Source organism: Hemibagrus wyckioides, linkage group LG05 (genome assembly GCF_019097595.1).
Source record: "Hemibagrus wyckioides isolate EC202008001 linkage group LG05, SWU_Hwy_1.0, whole genome shotgun sequence".
NCBI lineage: Eukaryota > Metazoa > Chordata > Actinopteri > Siluriformes > Bagridae > Hemibagrus > Hemibagrus wyckioides.
This window is the reverse complement of record NC_080714.1, coordinates 23,195,083-23,219,540: the sequence shown is the minus strand read 5'-3', so window position 1 is coordinate 23,219,540 and position 24,458 is coordinate 23,195,083. Positions and strand designations below refer to the sequence as shown.

Below are 24,458 nucleotides of genomic sequence, written 5' to 3'. Positions count from 1 at the left end.
GGATCTCCTTCAGGAGATTCATGTGAACAGGTGAAGAAGGGTATCCTTCAAGAAGCTATATAAAGAAAAACCCTGTTTTCAGAGCTTAACTTTATTTGAAATATACTGAACTGTCCTTAGACTTTTAGCACGAGTATGTTTTTTTTTATTATTATTATTTGTGGTTTTCTTTCTTTCCTCAGGAAAGAAAACATGTTGAAATTCTTGTTTATTTTCATCACACACAAGCTACAGATGCCCGTAGATAAAATTTCATTCGAGAAATGTTGAGTATTCCTTTAGAAATTAAGCTTCGACAGAGAGAACAAAGAGAATATCTGGCAGCATCAGTGTGAATCTCTCAGCTTGGTGCACAGCTCCAACCTTTTGTCCGAATCTCCCCTCTTTTTGTCCTGATCACCACTCACTGGAGCTGAGCGTGGCCCAGCAGGCTGACATGGTCTCAGTTACATTGTGTCCAGCTGGCAGCTGGATGCCTTACACCAGAGAGGAAGGGAGGGAAAGACTGATAACAAGTTATTTTTTTCCCCCTCACACACTGAGTAAAATGTAACTGAATTACAATGGATATATATACCGCATTTCTTCTACCATATATGATTAATCAGTACAATTATTAATCACGACTGTAGAACAAGTGATTACAGGGGTAATGGGAAGGGAAGACACAGTCTAATCAGGCTATGTGGATATTACACTTATTATCTCCTGCTAGGAAAGACTAATACCCAGACTGAAAAACCTCATGACTGATCACAGACCTATTAGGTGCTCTGCACTTGCATAGATAAAGCCATATTCATATAATAGTATCACATTATTACAGTGTATTGAAGTCTGTCTAAAAATATTTATATAATCACTATCAGGGCTGATTTTCAAGTATCAGTCAATAGAACAACAGCAGTATACAGCAGTAGAACATGTAATCAGTGTTGGATTTTTTATCAGTGATGAACAAGAGATAAGTCAGTGACTTCAATCTGAAAGTCATATCAGTATTTATGCTGGGAAAGTTACGTGTATTCAGAGACGGTTTATGCATCTGCTGAAGTAGATTTTCTGGGTGTGTTATTCCAATGACATAATATCCAGCAATATCCACAAACATAGGTAATAAGGTAATAAATAAAACCTATAATTACATTTTTTTTATTTAAATTTAAAAAATAAACAACCTAGAAATTTAAAGGTACAAAAGATAATAATAATAATAATAATAATAATAATAATAATAATAATAATAATAATAATAATAATAATGTAACTGGGCCTTCGCAAATATTAGCTATAAAGTTCATTATAGTGCTGTTAATAAAAAAGAAAGCATGAAGTGGATTTAAAAAGCCTTGATTAGCAGCATCTTTTAGAATCCGTTTGCAGTTTGCTGCAAGGCTATCATAGAGGTTATTCTAGGAAGAGATTTTGCTTTGTAAGCATTACTATGTCTAGTAGGTCTGTAATCCTGTTAACGTAATGAAAATCCATTACCAGGGGCCCAAGCACTACTGTTTAAAGTAGAAAAATGATAAAAAAGAAAAGAAAGAAAAGGAAAGATGCCGCGTAACCATTTTCCTCGATCGATCGCAGTGGATCTTATGATGATTTCATGATTTGAGTAACTACCTAGCTTCACTCTTTGATTGCATTAGAGAAGTGCATTTAATAGGAGTGCTTTCTGTGTTTGGGATATTTGATCTATCTATTCTTTGGCCAATTGTTATTACTCCCCACTTGAGGGATCCTCTTCAGTGGTTGAGAGCTGAGCGCACAATGAAAAATGCTGGATTGACTTGAGCCTAATGTCCATTTACTCATTTTCTCTGCTCAATACTCCTTTCATATTAGCATTGTATCCACTGTGTAATTACAGGTAACTACATCAACAGGAAGTAAATGCTTCTCTTGTCGGTCAGCAGCAGAAAGAGAGAAATGGATGGAGAACCTCAGGCGAGCCGTGCATCCCAACAAGGTAAAGCATAAGACTTCAAAGTGGTTGTTCCCTTTCTGGATCTTTTTTCTGTTTTTATTTTATTGAATTCTCTTTCTTATGTTGGCCAAACTTTGATTTAATGAGATTCATCGATTGTGGTGTTTTCTACTTTCATTTTTTCATTCAGGACAACAGTCGGCGGGTAGAGAATATGCTAAAATGTTGGATTATTGAAGCCAAGGATTTGCCAGCCAAGAAAAAGTACTTCTGTGAACTGTGTCTCGATGACACACTTTATGCTCGGACTACCTGCAAGCTCAAAACGGACAATGTTTTCTGGGGTGAACATTTCGAGTTCAACAATCTGCCACCGGTCAAGAGCATCACAGTGCACCTTTACAAAGAGACGGACAAGAAGAAGAAGAAGGACAAGAACAACTACGTGGGCCTGGTGAACATTCCAGTGGCTGCAGTGACGGGACGGCAGTTTGTGGAGAAGTGGTACACAGTCAGCACTCCCAACCCCAGCAAGGGCAAAGCCCCGGGGCCCATGGTGCGCATGAAATGCCGCTACCAGAGTATGAGCATCCTCCCTATGGAGCTGTACAAAGAGTTTGCTGAGTACATCACCAACAACTACATGCTCCTTTGCTCAGTGCTCGAGCCAGCAATCAGTGTGAAGAGCAAGGAGGAGATGGCCTGTGCACTCGTGCATATTCTCCAGAGCACTGGCAAGGCTAAGGTAAGAAAAAATTGGTTTACTATTTGATTCAATACCACAAATGAAGAAGTGAAAGGTTTAGCATTAGTATTCAGCTAGTCTCTCTAAACCTAGGCTCTTTTTGGGTGGAATTATACAACATTTGGCTTAGAAGGAAGCGTCCGAAAGGTACCTCCCCTTGTGAAGCAAAGAACCCTTAACCTTCCAAAAGAAAAATCCTTGAGAAAGGCGGGTGTTTCAAAAATCAATTCTAGAACCCTTAGTTTATATTGAACCCTACAATAGGACTGTGCCTTGTGATGGACTGGTGTCCTGTCCAGGGTATATTCCGGTCGTGCCCCCAAGATAGACTCTGGATCCATAGCAAACCTAATGAGGATAAACCAGTTAGTGAAGGTTTACATTACATTTACTGCATTTTATCCAGAGTGGCTTACATTTTATACAACTGAGCAATAGAGGGTTACAGACCTTGCTCAGGGACCCTTGGTGGACCTGGGATTTGAACTTCTGATCAGTAATCCAACACCTTATCCACTAAACTACCACAAAATTAACAATTAAACAGAGGGTGTCTCAAAAAAGGAGAGAGGATCTCCTTCAGGAGCTTCTCGTAAACAGATGAAGAAGGGTATCCTTAAAGAAGTGAAGAATCCTTACCTATATAAAAACCATGAAACAAAAACCATGTTTTATGAGCTTAGCTTTATTTGAAATATAATTTTTGCTTCCTCATTTAAAAAGTTTTCTCTGTTGTAGCTGTTGTTGCTTCTCATTTTCTAATCTGATGTTATGGAGGAAGTCCATGGATTAATACAGCTGCAAAATAGACATCATCTGATGGGTTTAACAGCTTTTAAAACCGGACATCTCAGCCAAATCAGCTTTTTTGTGATCTTTGTTTCAAGTCTACTGTCTGACAACAGAGTCGATAGAGGAGAACAATGGAAACGAGCCCTGCTGCTTCTCGCCGGATAGTCGGAGGCGTGAACACTCGTATTGTCTTCATTAACTCAAGCGCACAGTATGTTTTGGCTCTGATTGTCTTCATAAATCAGTTCTGAATGAGGTGACAACACGTACAAAAGCTCTCAGCCTCGCTCTGTATCACTCATTTCACTTCATCGATTCCTCTTGGCAAAAACAGACTGTCTTTTTTGCCACTCTCAGAGATTTGAAACATTACACCTAAAGTAGCTTTAAAAGGAACTGGCATGTGGTAGCAACTATCCCCACTGTGGCCGTGTTATAAGATATGCATGATAGGAGGATCATAAGCATTTATGATATATGATACATAATTTTCCATGTGGCTAATTACACAATCATATACTATATGATATAATTCAGAAAATCATAGTCTTGTGAGTCCAGTGACATGAATATAGCATTACATTAGCATTATCTGTAAAATTTGAGATTGAAGAATCCAGTGGAATCATCATGATTCATTGAAGTCAATACTCATTTAAATGAAAGTGCCACTGGATTTTTGGTGGGTATAGCAGTGCATTGGAAGTGCACTATATGACCAGAGGTTTGTGGACACCTAACCATAACACCCAGATGTGGTTCTTCCACAATTTTTTACCACAAAGTTGGAAGCAGACATTTGTCTAGAAAGTCTTCACTGGAACTAAAGGGTCCAGCATGGCAACGGTCCATGAAGACAAGGTTGGAGTGGAAGATCTCAAGTGTCCAGCTCAGATCCCTGATATCAATCCCACTGAACATCTTTTGGGATGAAACAGAAAACTGACTGCACCCCAGACTCCAACATCCTCACTTAGCATCAATGACCTCAGTAATGCTTTTTATGACTGAATGTTCAAACACACACAGCCACACTCTAATATCTAGCGGAAAACCTTCCCAGAAAAGTGGAGCCTATTATAACAGCAAAGGGTGGATGACATCTAGAATATGATGTTCATCAAACACATATGAGTGTTATAGTCAGGTGTCCACACACGTTTGCCACATCATAAAATCTGTCATTTAAATCTATTCAAACAGGAATGATCTATTATTGAGAGATGAGCTGGACCTTGCATTAGCCTCAGTCATTATATTGCACACAAGTTGCATGATTGATGGACAATCTTGGGTCAAATTGGGTAAATATTTTGGGCTAAAGATTTTCAAACAGTGGTCTGTATTGAGCTACACAAACAATATCTGCCACCGATTACAGTGAATCTCTTGAAAAAGCCTTTGAAATTCGCCACTTTTTTCATTGTCTTAAAGTAGGCTAACAGGGCCATCATGTTATTACTATTCCTAAAATTCAAACAGCTTAAAAACTTTAGAACTACTACTTGGTATTAATACAGGTTTGCACTGTTATTTTTTTTTTTTTACTGATAAATAGTAATAATAATAATAATAATAATAATAATAATAATAGAAGAAGAATATAGGAAGCCACCAATTAGCAAAAACAGATAGAAAAATAGTAGGACTAATTTTATTATCATTGGTTGTTCTACCAACCACATCCAAGATAAAAACACATACTCTATTGTAAATAGAAGCAAGAATTAATTAAATAATAAAATCTTCTCCCAATACACTTACATGCTAGCAGTAACAGTTTAGTTAACTTAGCTGGTGGCATAAAAACAGTACACAAACACTGGCAATAGATCATCATTTTTTTTTGATGGTGTGTTCAAGTATTATTCTTGGATACTATAAAAATCCAAATTGCGAAGTTTGATAAAATTATTTATATGTTACAAATGATGATAATACCTTCCCAGTACCCAATGGATAAGCTTTTGCATGCTGTAAAACAAATGCACATTGTCTAGCTTAAATTCTGTCCTTGTCTTCACTATGCATAATGATGGACTTTAATTGGCCACAGAACCTCTAACGTATCATTTCTGGGCTGGGCAAAGAGGTCAGTGGCAGTCTTAGCCTGTCATTAGCACTGGGTTAAATCAGTCAGTTATGGTATGCTCTGTCATTACACAGGGCATTAGTCAGGGAGTATATCGGGAGTGTATTGTCTTTCATTAGCGGAGGCCGGAGTTGGTCAGCGTCTGTATTGTCTTTCATTAAGCCATGGCATGGTTACTGTAAACAAGGTCGATCAGGGTCGCCTCGCATGCCTTTGGTTTCCTAGGTTTGTCTGGAGGTCAGTGCGCAGTCATGAATGAGGGGAAGTAGGAAACCAGATTGCATGAACGATGCCCATTGTGGTCACTGTGGATTTCTGTCCTTAAATTTGAGGTAGCTGCTGTTTTAGAAATGCAGACATTATGCTTTAGGCTTTAGACGGTGTTTCCACATAATGTAACTTTCCCCCTGCATAATGGCTACATTTGCACAAGCACAAGAAATCATATCTCAGTACATCAATCCCATGAATCTAAAACCAATTACAACAGAGGCAACTCTGACACAGGATTAAAGAACTATTGTGTTTGTGGAGTGAGTATTGATCATAACCGGAGCAGGGCTGGTCATTGAATCAGTTCCCTGTGGAGGTCTGATGGAGTGTGTGCACAGTGCGACTGAGGTGGGGATTCAGAGCCTCTGCCCCCCTGCTAATGAGCTCTTATTCATGCAGCAACTGCCCAAGGGGTCTCACTGGGATTCGCACAAGAGTGATGGTGTGTGGGTGCGCATATGCAACCATGTGTGTGTGTGTGGTGTGTGTGTGTGTGTGCAGAAAGTAATTTTTCTGCTGGGCCATTTTGGGAGGCTGGGGTCATTAGTCAAGAGCCTGGGGCTCTTTTTTAAGCAGACACCCAATCCACCTCCCATCCCACCCCCAAAACACACACACACACACACAGGCACTTTAACAACTTCTTGACACTTACCTTGTCGTTACCTGTCATCACACCAGTGTAGCTCTGGAGTTTTGATGAAATGAGCCACAATAGACAAATTCCAGACAAACTTTTCACTTCCTTTGTTTCAATACGCAATAAAAACGCAATAAAAAGAATTCTGAAGGATAGGAACTTGATAGATTAGTTGACTTATAGCCCGCTGTTTCTCCGTTTGTTGTTTTTGGTCCTGTTGTTTATCCCTTGGCACATCATTACGGTGCCAGATGTTTTACAGCTGCGTGTTTACATTAAGAGATTTGCTCTTTAAAGTTTAGTCTGAAGTGTTTCAAAGTGCTATAATAATTATATATTTCCATGCAATGGATCTAGATTACAAAGATAGATTCTGGATTTTGGTTGTCTACTTGCATTTTTCTGGCCTGGAAATTAGCTCCACCCTCAGACAAAGCGGCACTATATAATTTTTCCTGTTTTGTCTAAAAGGCATCTCATATTAGTATTATTATCAGTTCCAACTGCAATGAAAATGGATGGATGCTTCAGATAATCTAAAGCTAATAATAAATATGTTATTTTGAAAACAAAATGAATAATTATCACTATGGAGAATTTTTAACATGTATTTCACCTATCGTATCCTTCGTAATAGTTATTTTCCTGTTACAGCCCATGCAGAAAGATTTTATTCCCTACATAAACATGAATATCGATCACATTGCCAGAAAGCTTTAGTTCATCTGGATCTGTGATTCAATTAATTGTGCACATCCCACTCTGCTTTCCTGAGTCATCCAATCTCTTCTCTTCCACTCAGCTCTTTCATCCAATAAAACCCACCCTCCTGTGCTCACCCTGCGCATTGATGCTCCTTCCTCGATGTGGCCTTTGCTCAGTGTGCTCAATCCTCTGAATGCTGAAGATGCTGAGTAAAGTCTGGGAGGACGGGATGCAGCCGAGAGCTTAGCAGATTAGATGCAGGGCTTCGGGTCAGAACCTCCAGGAGGTTAGAGCTGAGCTGAGTTCACTAGACTAAGCCTCGGTGGCCATGTTGTATTCCTGGTGCTTTGAGACCTTTCGAAGGTTGCAGAGTTCACAGGAAACATGTTATCCATCGAGTTTTTTGTCTGCAGTATAGACATATCTGATCTGAGGAATTGAGATTGTCAAAGGGATTTTTTCTCTGCAGCTAATAGTTTAGCATTAAGTGGATATCTTTAATTGCTTCGTTGATCATCTGATATCACTACCATCACATGTTCCCTTGCAAATACAATTCCCTTTATTATTTTTTATTTCACACCATTCTGACACCATATAAATCATTCAGTCCTTTTCACATCATGAAACAGTCAATACAGTACAAAGAAATCTTTTTCTTACTTTTTCCAGTCCGGTTCGGGTCAGGTCCATGTCTCTGGGTCTCAAGGACTGAGTTGTTTGAACATACTTAAACAAAGAGAGAGAATACAACACAAAAGGAATGAGCGGAAAGGATAAGAGATCTGAACAGACTGGATATTAAAATGTTAAAATTGCAGTACGTCATCTTCCAGTTAAGACTGTCCAGTTCCTGAATAGAGAAAGCTGCTGACTGATCAAAGAGCGTATGAATTGCTCAGTGCTTTTGCCTTTGTCGTAATTTCCACCACGTTATAGCATCATCACGTCGTATTAACAGAGATTAGATAACCATTAGCTTGTTCAGAATCAATTTTCGAGGCATTCACCCGGGGAACAGATCATTATGTTATGCTTGTGTGTAAAAGTTTTCACACCCTGTGGTTTCTGAGAGATGACGGGATCATATGATTGTGTGTTGTGACAAAAACTACAAGACGAAAATGTGTTTTTGACAGATAAATAGTCTAAAAGATCTAAAAGAAACAAGTCAAAATTTTTGTAATGACTATCTGAAAAGTGTGAAGTATGACTTAATAGATATGCAAGGCAGAAATGTACAAAAAAAAAACCTTGCAATAAGAAATAATATATCCAACAGTGAAATATCCATCATTACTGCAACATGGATGATTTTCCTATAATTGCACATCCTGAAGTGTTTTTATTTGTCTTATACCACAACAATTTGCCTTGGATTGTAGTTTTTTTTTTTTTTTTTTTTACCAGAGGCCACAAAATGGAATTTGCACCAGTTTTGTTGTGTCCACGTTCCGTATTAAAATTACTTTGTCATGTTACACTCCCACTCCAAAGTGATGCTTAATATCTCATAGGAAAGTAGATACCCAGGGCTTTAAGAAGTGTTTCAGAAGTATTTCTGTTTTTACCTAGCCTACTAAAATATCCATTTAAAATAAGTTTTCAAAGTAAATGTGACTCCTGGTGGTCCAGCGGCAGGATTTCATACTCGCCCCGGGGTTTGATTCCCGGGCGGGGAGCTAACCCAGCCACTGAAGAGTTAACTCGCATTGCCAGTCCCAATGGGAGGGTTGCGTCAGGAAGGGCATCCGGCGTAAAGCCTGTGCCAAATCAAAACGATCTGCTGTGGTGACCCCAAACAGTGAGCAGCTGAAAGAACAACAACATATCTTCAAAGTAAATGGTGATATCAAACCCATACTACCCATAAATCCATTCAGCCAGTGGAATTCAACAACAGTCATTGCTTCACCAGGCTCTCTTGACACCTAGCATGTTAAGAATAAACTGCAAAGCTGCTCATCCGGATGACTTTTCTGTGTTTAAAAACTTCAAGATACAGCTCTGGCTGTTATAAAGCATTGACACTGGAGACTCCTTCCAAAAAAAAAAGTTCATCTTACAGGAAAACTCATCAACCATTACACATGTTTCTAATCTGTTTATGTGGAGCATCTATCATACAAGTTCCCCTGTAAGTGGTTGGTATAGAAATGTAAACCACATTAATGTAAACTTGAGATTTAGCTTAGAGCTGGAACTACTATTAGAGCTAAAGATATTTTCATTTATTTATTATAAATAGATGTCATTGGAGTTGCTGTATTGAATAATTTGGTATACGTTCTAAATGTATAATATTCCAAATATTCAATATATATATATTCTAAATCTCATACTGCTTCACTGCTGGCCGGTTAACTCAAAGGTGGTGATGTTCATTTTATTAAATATGTACACATAATATCTTTATAAAATCAAAATGAATATTAAAATTTTATTTGTCACATATAGCAATACACAGTAAAATGTTTAGTAAAATGCTTTTTCACCTGTGTCATTAAAATGAAACAAAATAAAATAAAGACTAAAAATATACAAAGAATAGAATTTCAATAAATTAGAACTATTGTATAGAAAGTATATAGAAATTTAACATTTTCTATAAAAAAAAATTGTTTGCTTACGTGAATTTTATTTTTCTTTATGTGCGATGCAGGACTTCCTGACCGATCTGATGATGTCTGAGGTAGATCGCTGTGGAGACAACGAGCACCTGATCTTTCGGGAGAACACTCTGGCCACCAAAGCCATTGAAGAATATCTCAAACTGGTGGGCCAGAAGTACCTGCAGGACGCTTTAGGTAAGAAGGGAGACTTTTCTTTAAAAAAGTATCTTCTATGCTTTAAAGGTTTTACTGATGGAAACAATTTTCTTTTTAAAAGAACCGACATGTTCACTGTGACCTTCAATCCAGTGTAAAACCTTTTAGCTATTGCTCTAGTGATACACTTGTACAATCTAGAGTACATAGAAATCAATAATTCATTTGTTTCTGTTTTATTTGTAAGTGCCTGTGTTCAGAAAATTATTAAATTATTTAAGAGATCAGTAATTCCTGGAAGGCTTACTGGTCAATGGCAAGATGGTCAAAGAGAGATTTGAACTTTTCTCTTTTAAGGACTTGGTGTTTGTTTCTGTTCAGGCAGCTTTTTTATGTTCATGACATCCACAACATGGAAAATTAGTTTTTATTGAAGCAAAACAAAAAAAAATAGAGAGAATTCTTAATGTTTGTCATGAAATCGATTTCAGAGCACTGGAACATATCAGCTGGAAAACTACACTGTTCTGTTTTTATTTGTTTTGAATTAATTTCAACATATGATATTTTTTCAGTTCTAAACATTTTGCAAAAATAGAATATTTGCATTGATTTTTTTCAGCATTCACAAATTCAGTTTACGTAGTCAGGTTGATCGTTGCAGTGGTCAGATTAATCTGGTCACGTTCAGTATGCAAATTTCACACTTCACACTTCACACATATATAATATGAAATAAAAAAAAATGAGAAAAAGCTAAGAATTTCAGGATTTCTGTCTTTTAAATTTCAAAGTGGGTTGAGCAGATTGAGTCTGCCAAATGCCCGAAATGTAAATGTCAATATTTTGGAAGAAATTGCAAGAATTTGGAAGTCATTATTCACATTTTAGAATTTGTTTCAAGTTCCCTGTTATGTTTTTCTTTTGCTTTCAAGATAACGTCCAGATATGAAAAGCGATTAGACACAGAAGCCCATTCCTGTCATTCTCTTTCACTCACACACACACACACACACACACACACTGTAGCATATTGCAGCACAACAGGCTTTACTTTGTTATCCACTATATTAAAAGAGAATATAAAAGTAAATATTAATAATCTGCTGGGAAGATCCTGCATCTATGGGACTCTTTCCCATTTGCTTCAAGCAGTGCTGCTGCCACTGTGCTGCAATGTGGTGTACTCTACAGGGAAATTAATTACCGGATTTGTTCAAAGAGAATTTACAAAAATTTGATTAGTATCTGAGCAATTAATCTGAATTGGTGAACATTGAATTATTATTATTATTGTTTATTTTTTTTTATTTAATTACTTTTATTTATTCATTTATTTATTTTATATATATATACATATATATATATATATATATATATATATATATATATATATATATATATATATATATATATATATATATAAATGCTCAGTTTTTTTTTCTAAAATGTTTTAAAATCTAAATCTCTGGTCAATGAAAAATTTAGAAAGATTTAGCTCATTCCCAGGAGTTTCATTCAAACAAATTAAGGAATGAAACAAATGAATGAGTTCAGTATTGTTCAAATTGTATTATTGAGAATTCTATTGCTTCTATATTGTTTAAATTAGCATGAAGCATGACATATATGAGATTGTGTGCTCTGTGTGTGTGTGTGTGTCAGGTGAGTTCATCAAAGCGCTTTACGAATCAGATGAAAACTGCGAAGTCGATCCATCGAAGTGTTCCTCCAGTGACCTAGCCGAGCACCAGGGCAATCTGAAGATGTGCTGTGAGCTCGCTTTCTGCAAGATCATCAACTCCTACTGGTAACGCTCTACCCTCCTGACTGTACACCTCCACCACCGACATTAAGCAAGCCAGAAAGAACACTGAGCGGCGTAATGAAATCTGTCCCTCTAATCCAGCAGTCAGGACATGACATTTGGAAATAAGCAGCTAATTGAATCAGTTGTGTCAGGATCTAACCACGCCTTCGCTGTGTAAGGGAATTAAAAAATGTTGAAGCAGCAAAATTAAAAATGCAAATGTAACCTTCAGAGGGCAAGGCAAAACATGTTCGGTGTTTGTCAGTGAGGGAATTGTGTCGAAGTTAGTTCAGTAATAAAAGGCTAGTGTAATTGTGACCTTTTCAGAAGTAATTTCCAGAAATGACCTAATGACCTAGGAGGAGGAAGTAAACTTTTAAAGTAACTGGTTTGGTTGAGGCAGGTAATTGACATTTTTTTTTCTCTAGCTACTATGGAATATATTAATGATACACAAAGCTCTGAATATTGAATGTAGGATGTATTTTTGCTAACCTTCTTCCAAAAAAAAAGAAAAATGAGCATGCTTAAGAACTTAGTTTACTAAATGAAATAGTTATATAGTTAAATAGACTTAAAAACTAGAAGTATATTTACCCAAATTAAAAACGAATCACATAAGTAGATGATTCATGTTTGTAAGATGATTCACTTAAGAAAATATCACTCAGACTTGCTTCAGAGGCAGTGTTTAGTCAGTCTGAGTCGAATCCTCTGTGTGGTTGGTTATGTAGGTGAGATTATGAGCAATCCAACCAAATCACACCAAAAGCTGCGTGAGGAGGTCTCTGTGTGGTTTGATTGCAAGGAGCAAACGATTCGGCTCTGAATCGATCCAACTGCAGGAAGTGAACTAAACATGGCAGAATTGTATTTTTTTTTTGGTAAATGTGAGCTGATAAATTGAACTGCCAAGCACATTTACTACAGGAAAAAATAAAAATTAAATAAAATAAATAAATAAATATTCTTGGATCCAATCTACATAAATATTGAATACTCACTTTTACAAATTCTGTGAAATGGTAATTTCTGTGATTTCTGTCCATTTGGGAAAAATTTGTTTACCTTTTCCATCCCTAGATTATTATTATTTATTTTATTTATTTATTTATTTTTACAATTAATGATGTGCAATGTTAACCCAAACCAAACTAAATGTCAAGCAGATGAAAAGCATCATGTTCACATACTGATTAAACTGGTCAGACAGACTAATAGGTGTAAACACATTTTAAGAAACCAGATCCCAACATTAGCTAGTCAACTTCATATTATATCGAATCCTTCAGAGACTAAGAGGAACTAACTTGTAGTAACTCCTGCATGGTCGATCTTGTCTCCTGTTTCTGTCCACCTCAGCTAAAATATACAATACTGAAGGTCTGCTGTTATTTCCATGTACAGTTGGTCACCACGTGCTTCTCAAACCGTGTTCCCAATACCGAAAGTCTTCATCCACACACCCAGTCACTAAAGCACAAAGTTCACTACAGCAGCAGGACTGCACCTGACTTGTACACAAGTGATAACTTCGAAGGTCTTAAAAGATAAAAGATGTTTTACTGCATGTCGGTCACGGCAGCATGGGGCGTACAGTAAAGTGCTTCACAAAGCAATGTTTTATTGGTTTCAGATGGGTGTGTGTCTGAGTGTGTCTGATTTACCATGCTTGCTTAGCATTCCCGGCAACACCCACAGCGTACAAAGACTCCTGCAAGAGCCAAGAGTGAAGCCAAACCTCTTCCCCCAGACTGCGTGGGAAACGACTGTAATCCCGGTTATAGCAGAAATCATGCTGAGTAAAGAAATTGGTCCTGCCTTCCACGGCTCACACTAGTTCAATTTCCTCAGCCTTTGAGGGGAATCTTAATTTGAGTCCTAGTTCTGCCTCAGATAACCGATCAATTCCTAACTGGGACACAACTCTTTCTCATAGACTTTCATTTTTTCTTTCTTTCTTTTTTTTTTTTTAAAACTTTATTTCAAACTGCACTAGACAGTAGATCATGCCTGATTAGATGCCTCAGAGGGAGGACATGGTTGCCGATATGAAAGCTGAAGCAAGACCAGGCGAGAGGAATCAATGTGCTTAGTGTCTTATGGACTATATTACATACACACGGTCATGCTGATCCAATTGTAATTCAGTATAGTCTGAGAGAACACGATTCTAACTGTTGTTGAACTGTTTTTATCTAAATCTGTCAGTGTGGTCCCTAAACTGTACAATTCCTGAATAATTTCATGTTGTTAAATGCTAAAGTTTGGACCCAATAAATAAAAAAGGAATTTATGGCAACAGGATATTCAGTCTGTTGGGATATTGCTGCACATGAAGATTATTTTTTAGCATTTTCTCCCCAATTTGGTCATCTGCCAATGCGTAGCCCCTAGCTGGCTCTACCCTATCATACGACATTTACCAACTGGGAAGGGTAAAGTCTAACACATGCTTCCTCTAAATCATGTGAAGCCAGCCATCTCATCTTTTTAAGATGTTGCTCACGATGCCACACGGTGCAGCATGACATACTGATGCCAATTTCTTTTTCAATTTAGGTTTAAGGTTCACGTCTTTTAACATAAAATATTAAAAATGGCCTTTATTTTAAACCTGGTACAACAGGTCTATGTTGTGAACTCCTGCCCCTCTTCTCATCACTGCAGTGTGTTTCCACGTGAGCTGAAGGAGGTGTTTGCGTCCTGGAGGCAGGAGTGCAGTAACCGCGGCCGGCCGGACATCAGCGAGCGGCTGATCAGTGCCTCGCTCTTCCTGCGCTTCCTGTGTCCCGCTATCATGTCCCCGTCCCTCTTCGACCTCATGCAGGAATATCCTGACGACCGCACAGCGCGTACGCTCACCCTCATCGCCAAGGTCACGCAGAACCTCGCTAACTTCACCAAGTGAGTGCCAGAGCATGAGAAGCGCACATGGTTTACAACTTTCCTGCATCATTCAGCACACAAAGGATTTCATTAGTCTGAGCTTATTGATTTATGGAAACAAATGGAAATGAAAGCTGAGGCACATCCATCTTAATTTTATTAGACAAACATCAACATGAATTCTTCGTTTCTGATTGGTAGAATTCTTCATATGTGATTGGTAGAATTCTTGGTAATGTGAGATTGAAAGAATTATTACTTTGTGATGGATTGAATTCTTAATTTTGTCACGGTAGAATTCTTGGTAATTTGTACTTGGTTAAATTATTCATTTGTGATTGGGAGAATTCTTGGCAATTTGTGATTGAAAGAATGATTATTTTGTGATTGATAGAACTCTTAATTGTTGACTGGTAGAATACTTGTTAATTTGTGACTGGAAGAATTCTTAATAATTTTGTGATTGGTAGAATTCTTGGTAATTTGTGATACCAGTATTCTTCATTTCTGATTGATCAAATTCTTAATTTCTTATTGGTGGAATTGGATTTCTACACCTACAATAAAGAATTTGAAAGAATTCAACTGTTGTGTTTGTGTAAGAGGAAAAAAAAAAAATTACAAGCATATAAAGCATATATTTTTCTGTCACTTCAAATTTACTGATACATATGTGTCTAGTTTCTATATCTACAAATTCCACTGTCACGGATGTTCAGTAGTTTAGCTCCAATAAAATCATTCCGGTTTTAGGCATCAGTCAGTGAATCCCTGAACAACAGGGAAAAACTCAGAGCCACTCCTCAGCCATGAATCTATCCAACGGTTTTGCAGATTTTATGAGTGCAGATTTGCAGACACTCAGTCCAGTGGACAGTCTGTTTGAGAAAACACGCCGACTGAATTCAAGCCAAAATCCGTCGTTTATTCACGATTGATGCCTTGCAAATGTGTCACTCTCATTTCTCATGCTACAGATAATTATGCAATGATGCCAGCGTATGCTAGTCAGCCTGTTTAGCGACATGCTGCTAAAATTGACCATTATTCGGACATTTTCCCTAATTATTGATTAATAGCTGGTGAGCTGCATCAGGTCTGTTAGAGCGAGGGCATGTGAAGCTAAGCAGAACAGAGGGATTCACAGCATGTGTTGTTTGTGATGTGTTGTGTCAGGTTTGGCAGTAAGGAGGAGTACATGTCCTTCATGAACCAGTTCCTGGAGCATGAGTGGACCAACATGCAGCGCTTCCTGCTGGAGATCTCCAACCCAGAGACCATCTCCAACACAGCAGGCTTTGAGGGCTACATAGACCTGGGCAGAGAGCTCTCCACTCTTCACTCGTTACTGTCTGAGGCTGTTGCTCAGCTCGACCAGGTGTGTATGGAAATTTAGAAATCTCTATAGACTCTATATTTCACTATATCCCCCCCAATTATTAAAAAAAATGTTTTCAATTATTGACTCTCCTTTAAGTTTAAGTCTTATTAAGGCTATTTATCTCAACAACTTCCAATAATTAAAAGGAACAGAGAAGCACAGATTTTTATCAATATTCTAGGAGGTTCAATGCATATCACACTACATAAAGAAGTTTATTAATCTTAATTAATCGTGTTCTGCTTCAGCCTGTTGAACATGCTGTGCTCAATGCCACTATTTTGTGTGTTTAAAGAGCACAGCGACTAAACTGGGGCCTCTGGTACGGATCCTGAGGGACGTAAATGTGGCCCTGACTAATCCCACCGGAGTGCCAGTGTCCTCTCCTACAGAGCGCGTGGGTTCTCCCAGCATGCCCGGCTGTAGCGTTTCAACCGGTCTGCACAAGTTAGTCATGGACTCGGAGCTCAGCGGGTAAGAAGAGACATCCTGTACATCTCCCGATTTAACATTCATCTTCTGTTCACTAGCAACACGTTATACTGTCCATATGCACATGGACACACATCGTGTGTTCATTTTATTACATTTATTTTCAAATATTCAATTAATATAAATATAAAAAATGATTTATTTCAAGGCACTTTCACTCTGATGAAAGCCAGAGTGTCAATACGAGATAGTAGAAATGTAACAGGGACTAAACTGACCTTTAGGTTTCATATTTACAGAAAATATATATACACAAAAACACAAAGGAGTTGATTGATAAAGTTTGCACACCTGTAGTACATATACTAGGTATGTAACAAGACCTTTTGGGATCAAGTCTACTGAGTTTCACAGATCACAGCCCATCATAAAGTAGCAACAAGTGCATAAACTGTGCAGGATGTTCATAGTGAAGGAAAGTAAATGGCATTTTAAAATTTCTGACGGTGACAAAAATATTTTGAACCCACTGTCTGTTGTGTCCTCTGAAGTTTCATATCATGTATTGATGTCTTCATTGGATTAGGTTTTGGACCACATGTTCCAGTTTTCAATTCAAGTCAATGGGGGGAAACTTTTGCACCCAACTCTAATATATATATATATACGAATTATGCTGAGCACATACATGTCTAGTATTGACACATATAACAAATATTGACAAAACACTCTTACCACTACAGAGCTACCAGCTAGTGCAAAACTTCACGAGGGTGTCGATATCTGAGCTGTAACTCATTTTATTTATTTAAGCTTTAAAGCTTCATGTTTACAGTGTATACCATTTATGTATACAGTTCTCCACCTTTGTAATATAAATGGCATTCACGGCTCATTCATACAGCAAAATAAATATACAAAAGTGGATAAACTTCACATCGGACATGACTTTGTTATAAAACTAACCTGATTCCGTTAGCAGTAATTGGGCAAAAATTAGGGGTTTTAATCAAGATCTTATAGGATGTAGATGAATTGTGTACTACTAGAGTGTGAAAAAAGGAAATTACATTTTTAAAAGCCTCTTTATGGAAATTAAGCCACACTCTGTGTGAAGTAGAGCTACAGAATTAAAGCTTTAATTATTTCATTATAATTTTATTTGATGCTATAAAAAATCTTTATTATCTCGGCACCCCCCAAGCAGAGCTCTTTTCAAAACATTACAGGGCTTCATTAAAGCTGCTGATGGTGCATTGTTTTGTAAAGTGATTAGTGAGCACATTCTTCGGTTTTCACATTTCCACAACTCTGTTGGTGGTCAAGAGGAATGGGCTGAAATGAGAGTTACATGTAGCACCTTGTTAGCTGGTAAACTGAAAAGATTTCCAATTTACTTGGGTATAATTGCAAAAGTGCAGGTATATATTACTTGTGAGAGATTCTTCCTTACAACTTTTGGGTTTAATGATTTTCATGAACCTTTTACCAATCAGACTTTTTATTGACTAACTATAGAATTCCAGTGCTGCATTTTGTTCATATTGATGCATAGTAGGTGGTAAATGGATTTGCAGTCCTCTTCTCAATCTCAGTCCTCAAAGTTTGCTGTTTTCCCTGCTCCAATGTTCCTGATCTAACTAATAAGTCCCGTCCTGAATCAGTGTGGGTGGGAAAACACTCAGGGAAAACTCATCTACAGTGTTAAGATATTCTCATTAGCATATATATCAGCCGTGGTAATGAATTCCGTCAGGCAGGTCAAAAGCTGAGCTGTAACATTATTCATTTGCAGGTTGGTGGATTTCACCCGACTGCCCTCTCCGACCCCGGAGAACAAGGATCTGTTCTTTGTGACTAGGGCCTCAGGAGTCCAGGCATCTCCAGCTCGCAGCTCCAGCTACTCAGAGGCCAATGAGCCAGACATGCAGATCTCCAATGGCAGCAAGAGTCTGTCCATGGTGGACCTACAGGACAGCAGAAGTGTTGAGAGCAGCGTTAATACAGTGTCCAGTGACCCTACCAATGATACCCAGGGCACCAGTGCATGGGCTGCCCGTACTCTGAAAGGTGGCACAGCTGGAGGCCCTACCCTGAGGAAGAGTGGGCAAACACCCACTACACCAGGCATAGAGACTGCACCAGGCCGGCCACAGCTGTTAGCACCTCTCTGCTTCCAGAACCCTGTGTACCAGATGGCAGCTGCTATGCCAGTGTCTCCACGTGGCACAGCTGATTCAGGTTCAGAATGCCAAAGCTCCACCGGCTCCCAGGGCAATCCTGAGGATGTGGCCACACTAGGGATTAAGCCCACATTCATCACGCAAGCCAGCATGGGTACAGGGTCTGGAAGTGGAGGAGCAGGAGCAAGTACCAGTGATGACTTTGCGAGGCGTTCTGGTGAGTTTACACGAAGACAGATGTCCCTTACAGAAACTCAGCACCAATCCAACGTCCCAAGACAGAACAGCTCTGGTCCACAGAGGCGGATTGATCAGCCTCCTCCGCCCACAGTCACTCGAGGACGCACTCCTCCCAGCATGCTCAATACTGCACCCTATCCACGGCCCTCTAGTGGCAGCATGATGTCATCGTCATCTCCTGATTGGCCCAGCAATGGAGCCAGACTGAGGCAGCAGTCCTCATCGTCTAAAGGAGACAGTCCTGAGACCAAACAACGGACAATGCACAAACAGGTGAATGCAACCAGCCTCATTTCTGTACTACAGTGTTTTTAAGGGGTTCTATGTTGAACAGTGCAACAAAAATATTTACATATCTCATGTGTTGCTAAAATTGAACTAATGATCGAGCTAGCTAATATTTGCAAAGAAAATTTACTGTCATTGTTTTCATGTAACTTCCAAAGTAATTAAATAAAACCTTTGCGTTGTACAAATGAAACTTTTGGATTTCATAGGCAGACATCGAACATCTCGGGATCTGTATTGAATGACGCCGTCGCTAATGTAAATATCTGTAATTTGAGTTTTTACCAGCTTTCACATGGGGCATGATGAGGTTTTTTTTCCTATAGGTGTAATCAGGCAAGTTAAACTCTATAGTCAAGTTAAAAGTGTGGCATTTAACTCAAAGCTGAACAAGCGGGTGGGAATGAAGCAGACAGGCTGAATTAATAGCCTGAGCAGAGACACAGAGCACAGTTGATTAAATGACTGCACAGATTGGCCGAACTGTTCGTCTCAATTCTGACAGAATGACTCTTCATTAAAAATTGATCAAGCATCCCCCAGCCGGCCCGAGTGCTCTTGTCACCTTGAAAACTTTTAAGACAACATCTAACGACTTTTTAAAAGTGAACACTCATGTGCAGCAACGTGCTTGGAAACGGAGCCCAATTGTTAAAATGAGCAAACAAACAAAATAGTAAACAAACAAGCAGCCCAGAGACAATGCAATTAGGATGATAAGTTTTAGTTTACCTTGTAGAGTTTGTTTATCTTGCGTGTGTCCTGTGAGAGAAAGACTAAAGAGCACAAAGCATATTAAAACCTGGTGATGTTATAACAGTCCCCCAGTAAAAAACCTTTGTACGGAATGTTTCAGTTTGAAATAATTGTCCTGTCCCTGGTCTAATTGTGTGTATTGGGTGTATTTTATCTGAAATTTAAACAGGCCCCATCTCCAGTGAATCCCAGTGCTCTGGACCGCACTGCTGCATGGTTGCTAAATATGAACGCGCAGTATCTAGAGCAGGAGGGAATTGACCCAGATTCCAAACACAGGGAAGACCTCCTCAACAAGGATGAGCTCAGCCAGGCTGAAAAGGTAACACCCACTACACTTAAGCACATAATTTACCATGACGGCTAAACCTCTAAAGTCCAACCTCATTGTTCAGTTATTCATCTTCAAGCAAGCTATTTAGTAACTGTGTTGTAATGAATAGGCAGAGTATGTAGTAGTAGTAGTTGCAAGATTAGGGACTGAAATACTGGACTCTGTGTTCATACCTGCAAGTCGCTAGTGTCGGGTGTGGGCATGTAGCAACCGCTAATGTTGTTGATTTGGGGGCGTGTACTATCCAGAACTGTTTTGAAGTCCTTAAGAGAAGTGGTAGTAGTAATTCATGTTCTATACAAATTAAACTGTTCACGTTCAACACACATTAAACAGTGCACTAATCAGTATGATGCTGTGTGCTAAGTTTTAAGTAAGCAAGCTTACTGTACCTAGCTACGTGTACTCACATGAGGCATCAGCGCTCGCTGCTACTTCCTTCCAAGCCTTATTTTTATTTGTTACGTCTCTAGTCTTAAATCACAGCTCTGTGTCACATAGAAAGATAATGAATAGCCATCTGTCTCTTCATCACCTGCTAGTGTGAACATAGGGTTAAGAACACAGAAGGTACTGGAGGTACCTGGAGGTGCTAATGAGTTACAGTAAGGGTTTATTTTCTTTGTGTGAACATTCGTCACCTGCAGGGTCCAGTTATATCCTGATGCTGATATAAATAACTCTGTTCTGGAAGGGACTGGGCTCATTTCAGGGTCTTGTATTTTGTTGTACATCAAGGACAGAGATTGATAATGGATCTTGGATTTTTTTTCTGCTCTATTCTATCATATAAGTTACATTTCCTTTAAAAAATCACTTAAAATAGATAAGGTTTTGTGACACTGGTGTCAAATGGATGAAAATGTTATAAAAGCAGTTTAATAAGCAATTGGCAAACAGTTTCAAAATGTGAGGCATTGTAACAGGTAAAGGGTCAGGTGATTAGCAAGCAACACAATTTAACAAAAACCAGTATGCAGAAACCAGGAAACAATTGGAGTAAAAAAATAAGGCGTCATTAAAACATGTTATTGGGAGTCTGAGAACATGTTAGTTCTCTTGGATTCTGGGAAATGTCTGTGGGCCTCACTGCGGTCTGGAAAACTGAATTCTCAGATGTCACGGACTTGACAACTCCACAGGGTCATGAACTCTACAGTGTAGCTTTCACCATGGATAGTGTGATTTTTCCAAAGGTCCACAATGAATTGTTAACAAGTAGCTTTAAATGTGACTGACCTTGAGGCAAGAATGCAGCAAGGGAACGGCTGATGGCTTATTTTTTCATGGCTGGTTATATTCTTTCAGCCCTGTCCTACAACTTGGCCTTGTTCAGAGGAGTGATGGATACAGGCTTTAGGTTATGTTCCTTTTTGTATTCACTCTCACTTTCTCTCCGCAGCTCAATTTAAATTTCTCTCCCTCATCTCAGAGCTAATGTAATGCAAATTGTATGAATGTACCTGCACATCTCCGCAAAACATTTGTTCAATCTGTGTTACTGTATAAATAAGTATGTTGAAGTCAAAATGAGTGATATGACCATTATAGAATTCTGTCTTTGTAAGTGTTAGGATGCCAGAAGTGGCATATATATATATATACATACAGAGTGAAATGTCAAGTGAATTCCACCAAACCAACATCTAGCTTACTCAGAGAATAAAATTTACAATACAATTGTTTTATTTATTGATGTCAGAATAATAAGAAATAATTTCCAACAACTGTAAACATCGCAAATAATGACATAGCACACATTTTTTTTATCACAATTTATAGTATATATAATATCACAGTATAGCGCAATGCAGAGTTACCAGGTAGCACATCCCTTTACTGCTTCATTTACTCCAATTCACTTAATTTGCCCATTTTTAATTAATAAAGAATGACATCACACTTTTGATCTGTTTATAGTTCCACTTTAGGTTTTTTTCCTAAATGCATGACGCTCCGCTTTATCGCATCATAGAAGATAAAAATTGCCATTCCCATCACCAGGTTGTCTTTAAGATAAAAAAAAAACCCTCTCTCTTACACACCCGGCTTGTTATGTTACACAGAAACCACAAAGCACAAAATTCTATCCTGAAGATTTTCCGGTGGCAGGAAACCGACACCGACACTAGAGACTCCTTCCATAAATATTAAATAAAGTCTCTTTACAGAACATGATGTCTGTCCCTTACTGCTCTTTTCTTTACTCTCCATCAACTTCTTTTATCCAATTTTATAGTTGAGAGCCTCTCTGAGCAACTGCTGTCAAGTCTGTTTACCAAAAAGATTAGAAAGCCTGACTTACATTAAACAATGCGTACGTGTATAATTGATATCGGTAATAAGTATTCCTCCAAGTGCACCTATCTGAAATAAAGCCACTCTATTAAGATCTATTAAATTGCCACTGCTTTTTTGATTTTGTATGCAGCATAACAGTGGTTTAACTTTTCCGACACTGACAGTCGATATGCCCAGCAACTATATGACCTCTGGCAACAAATTAAAAAAATAACACATGAAGAGTAAAAGTTTCATTGCCTTTCTCTCCTCCTGTTTCTGGCAGTATCAGCAGGAGATCAGCATGCTGCAGGAGCGTCTCCGGCTGGCCTTGAAGAAGCTTGAGGAGTACGAGTCACGTCTGCAGGCCCAGGATGATCAAACGCAGAAGATGCTGCTGGAGTACCAGGCTCGACTGGAGGATGCTGAGGAGCGACTGCGCAGGCAGCAAGAAGACAAAGAACTGCAGATGAAAAGCATCATAACCAGGTGAACGTCGAGAAACACAGAGCTCTCATGATCATCCAATGACTTCCACATGACTTACAGTCTCTATTTGAGCTATGACAGATTTAAACCTTGTTCCAGCTGCTGGGTCTGTGTTCACATTTTTTGAATAAATGAAACACAAGGTTCGAATTTCTCAAAAGATCTCGTTATCGCAGTAACGTCCTTGAATTTGCTCAGGGCCTTGAATCGGTTTAATACGTGGATTTTTTATTCATGCCGACTTTTGTCATTAGAAATGTAAGCAGCATGTCTAAGGGTCTGCCTATTAAAGTTTCAGCAGATAACTGGATATTGAATGTCTTTCTGTCACTTCTTTTAATACACCACCTTCTCTGGGGCTTTTGGATCGCAGGTTAATGTCTGTCGAGGAGGAGCTGAAAAAAGACCATGCAGATATGCAGGCCATTGTTGACTCCAAACAGAAGATCATTGAAGCACAGGTAAGCACCAAACCCCACGAAGCCCAAGTGTGACGTTTTAGCTGCTACTTGGATAGCGCACAGTATGTTTTCAGTGGATTAAGAGGGCGGATATTTTATTTTAAATGAATGTCTATGGCACAGTAGAAGAAAAGATTTGAACTGGAATATCAGTCCAACAGTCTATGCTACAGCTGCATTGATTTACAAGCCAAGATCCGGTTCAAATTGAAAAGGAAAATGATACTGCTAGCAAAATGTTGTGTGTGTGTGTGTGTGTTAGAGAGAAAGCAAGAGTTTGAATTTCTTTCAGAGCTTGAAGGCAAAGGACAACCATCCAAATACTTTCATCGAGTGGTGGGATTAAAGTATGAAATGGTGTTAACGGATAAACCTAACTAAAGTAAATCATATTGGATCGGGTCTCGATCTAATTATACAGCTGAATTATGTTGGGATATGTGTTGGGATTGCAGTGTAAAGAGAGAGTGTAAAACTACACCAAATCATAGTGGATCTGATTGACTTGTAACAGCACTGAACCCAAATTATTAACCTGCATTCCTTTGTTAACTGATTACGTAAATCATATCATATAATATTTATCAGGATATGTATCATATTGTGTGAATGAGGGAGATTCACAGCCCCTTGTGTATGAGATTTGACAACCATCATTAGGCCTAATTACTGCAGCACTACAGGGACTATTGCAGAACATTTCCATTTTCCTGAAATCATGTATCTGGATCAACAAATTACCAAGAAAACAACAACAAAAATCTCTTGCTTAAGAAACCCCTTTACACCCTCTTCAGTATTGTTAATAAAAAGGACTAGTAAAGCTACTTACTACATGAAAAATTACTTCTGTCTGTTATTGCTATGCCCAAATCATCCACGTTTTAAATACAGATAACTGCAAATTATGCTACAGAGTAAAAAGTGATCCAAAATAAGTAGTGCTTAGGGTTCACCACACAGACACCGC

At 38.5% G+C, this 24,458-nt stretch overlaps 1 protein-coding gene across 8 annotated transcripts in view; it reads left to right on the top strand.

Moving 5' to 3' along the window:
• dab2ipa (DAB2 interacting protein a) overlaps nt 1-24,458 on the top strand; it is a 119,754-nt gene that overhangs the window by 91,629 nt on the left and 3,667 nt on the right. For all 8 annotated transcript variants that reach the window (XM_058389815.1, XM_058389816.1, XM_058389817.1 and 5 more), the window contains 11 exons: nt 1,874-1,972; nt 2,121-2,675; nt 9,840-9,984; nt 11,611-11,755; nt 14,426-14,662; nt 15,821-16,022; nt 16,321-16,499; nt 18,253-19,153; nt 20,094-20,246; nt 22,825-23,027; nt 23,401-23,488. In XM_058389815.1, the coding sequence (XP_058245798.1) occupies nt 1,874-1,972; nt 2,121-2,675; nt 9,840-9,984; nt 11,611-11,755; nt 14,426-14,662; nt 15,821-16,022; nt 16,321-16,499; nt 18,253-19,153; nt 20,094-20,246; nt 22,825-23,027; nt 23,401-23,488 (2,907 nt within the window). The remainder of the gene's footprint in view (nt 1-1,873; nt 1,973-2,120; nt 2,676-9,839; nt 9,985-11,610; nt 11,756-14,425; nt 14,663-15,820; nt 16,023-16,320; nt 16,500-18,252; nt 19,154-20,093; nt 20,247-22,824; nt 23,028-23,400; nt 23,489-24,458) is intronic.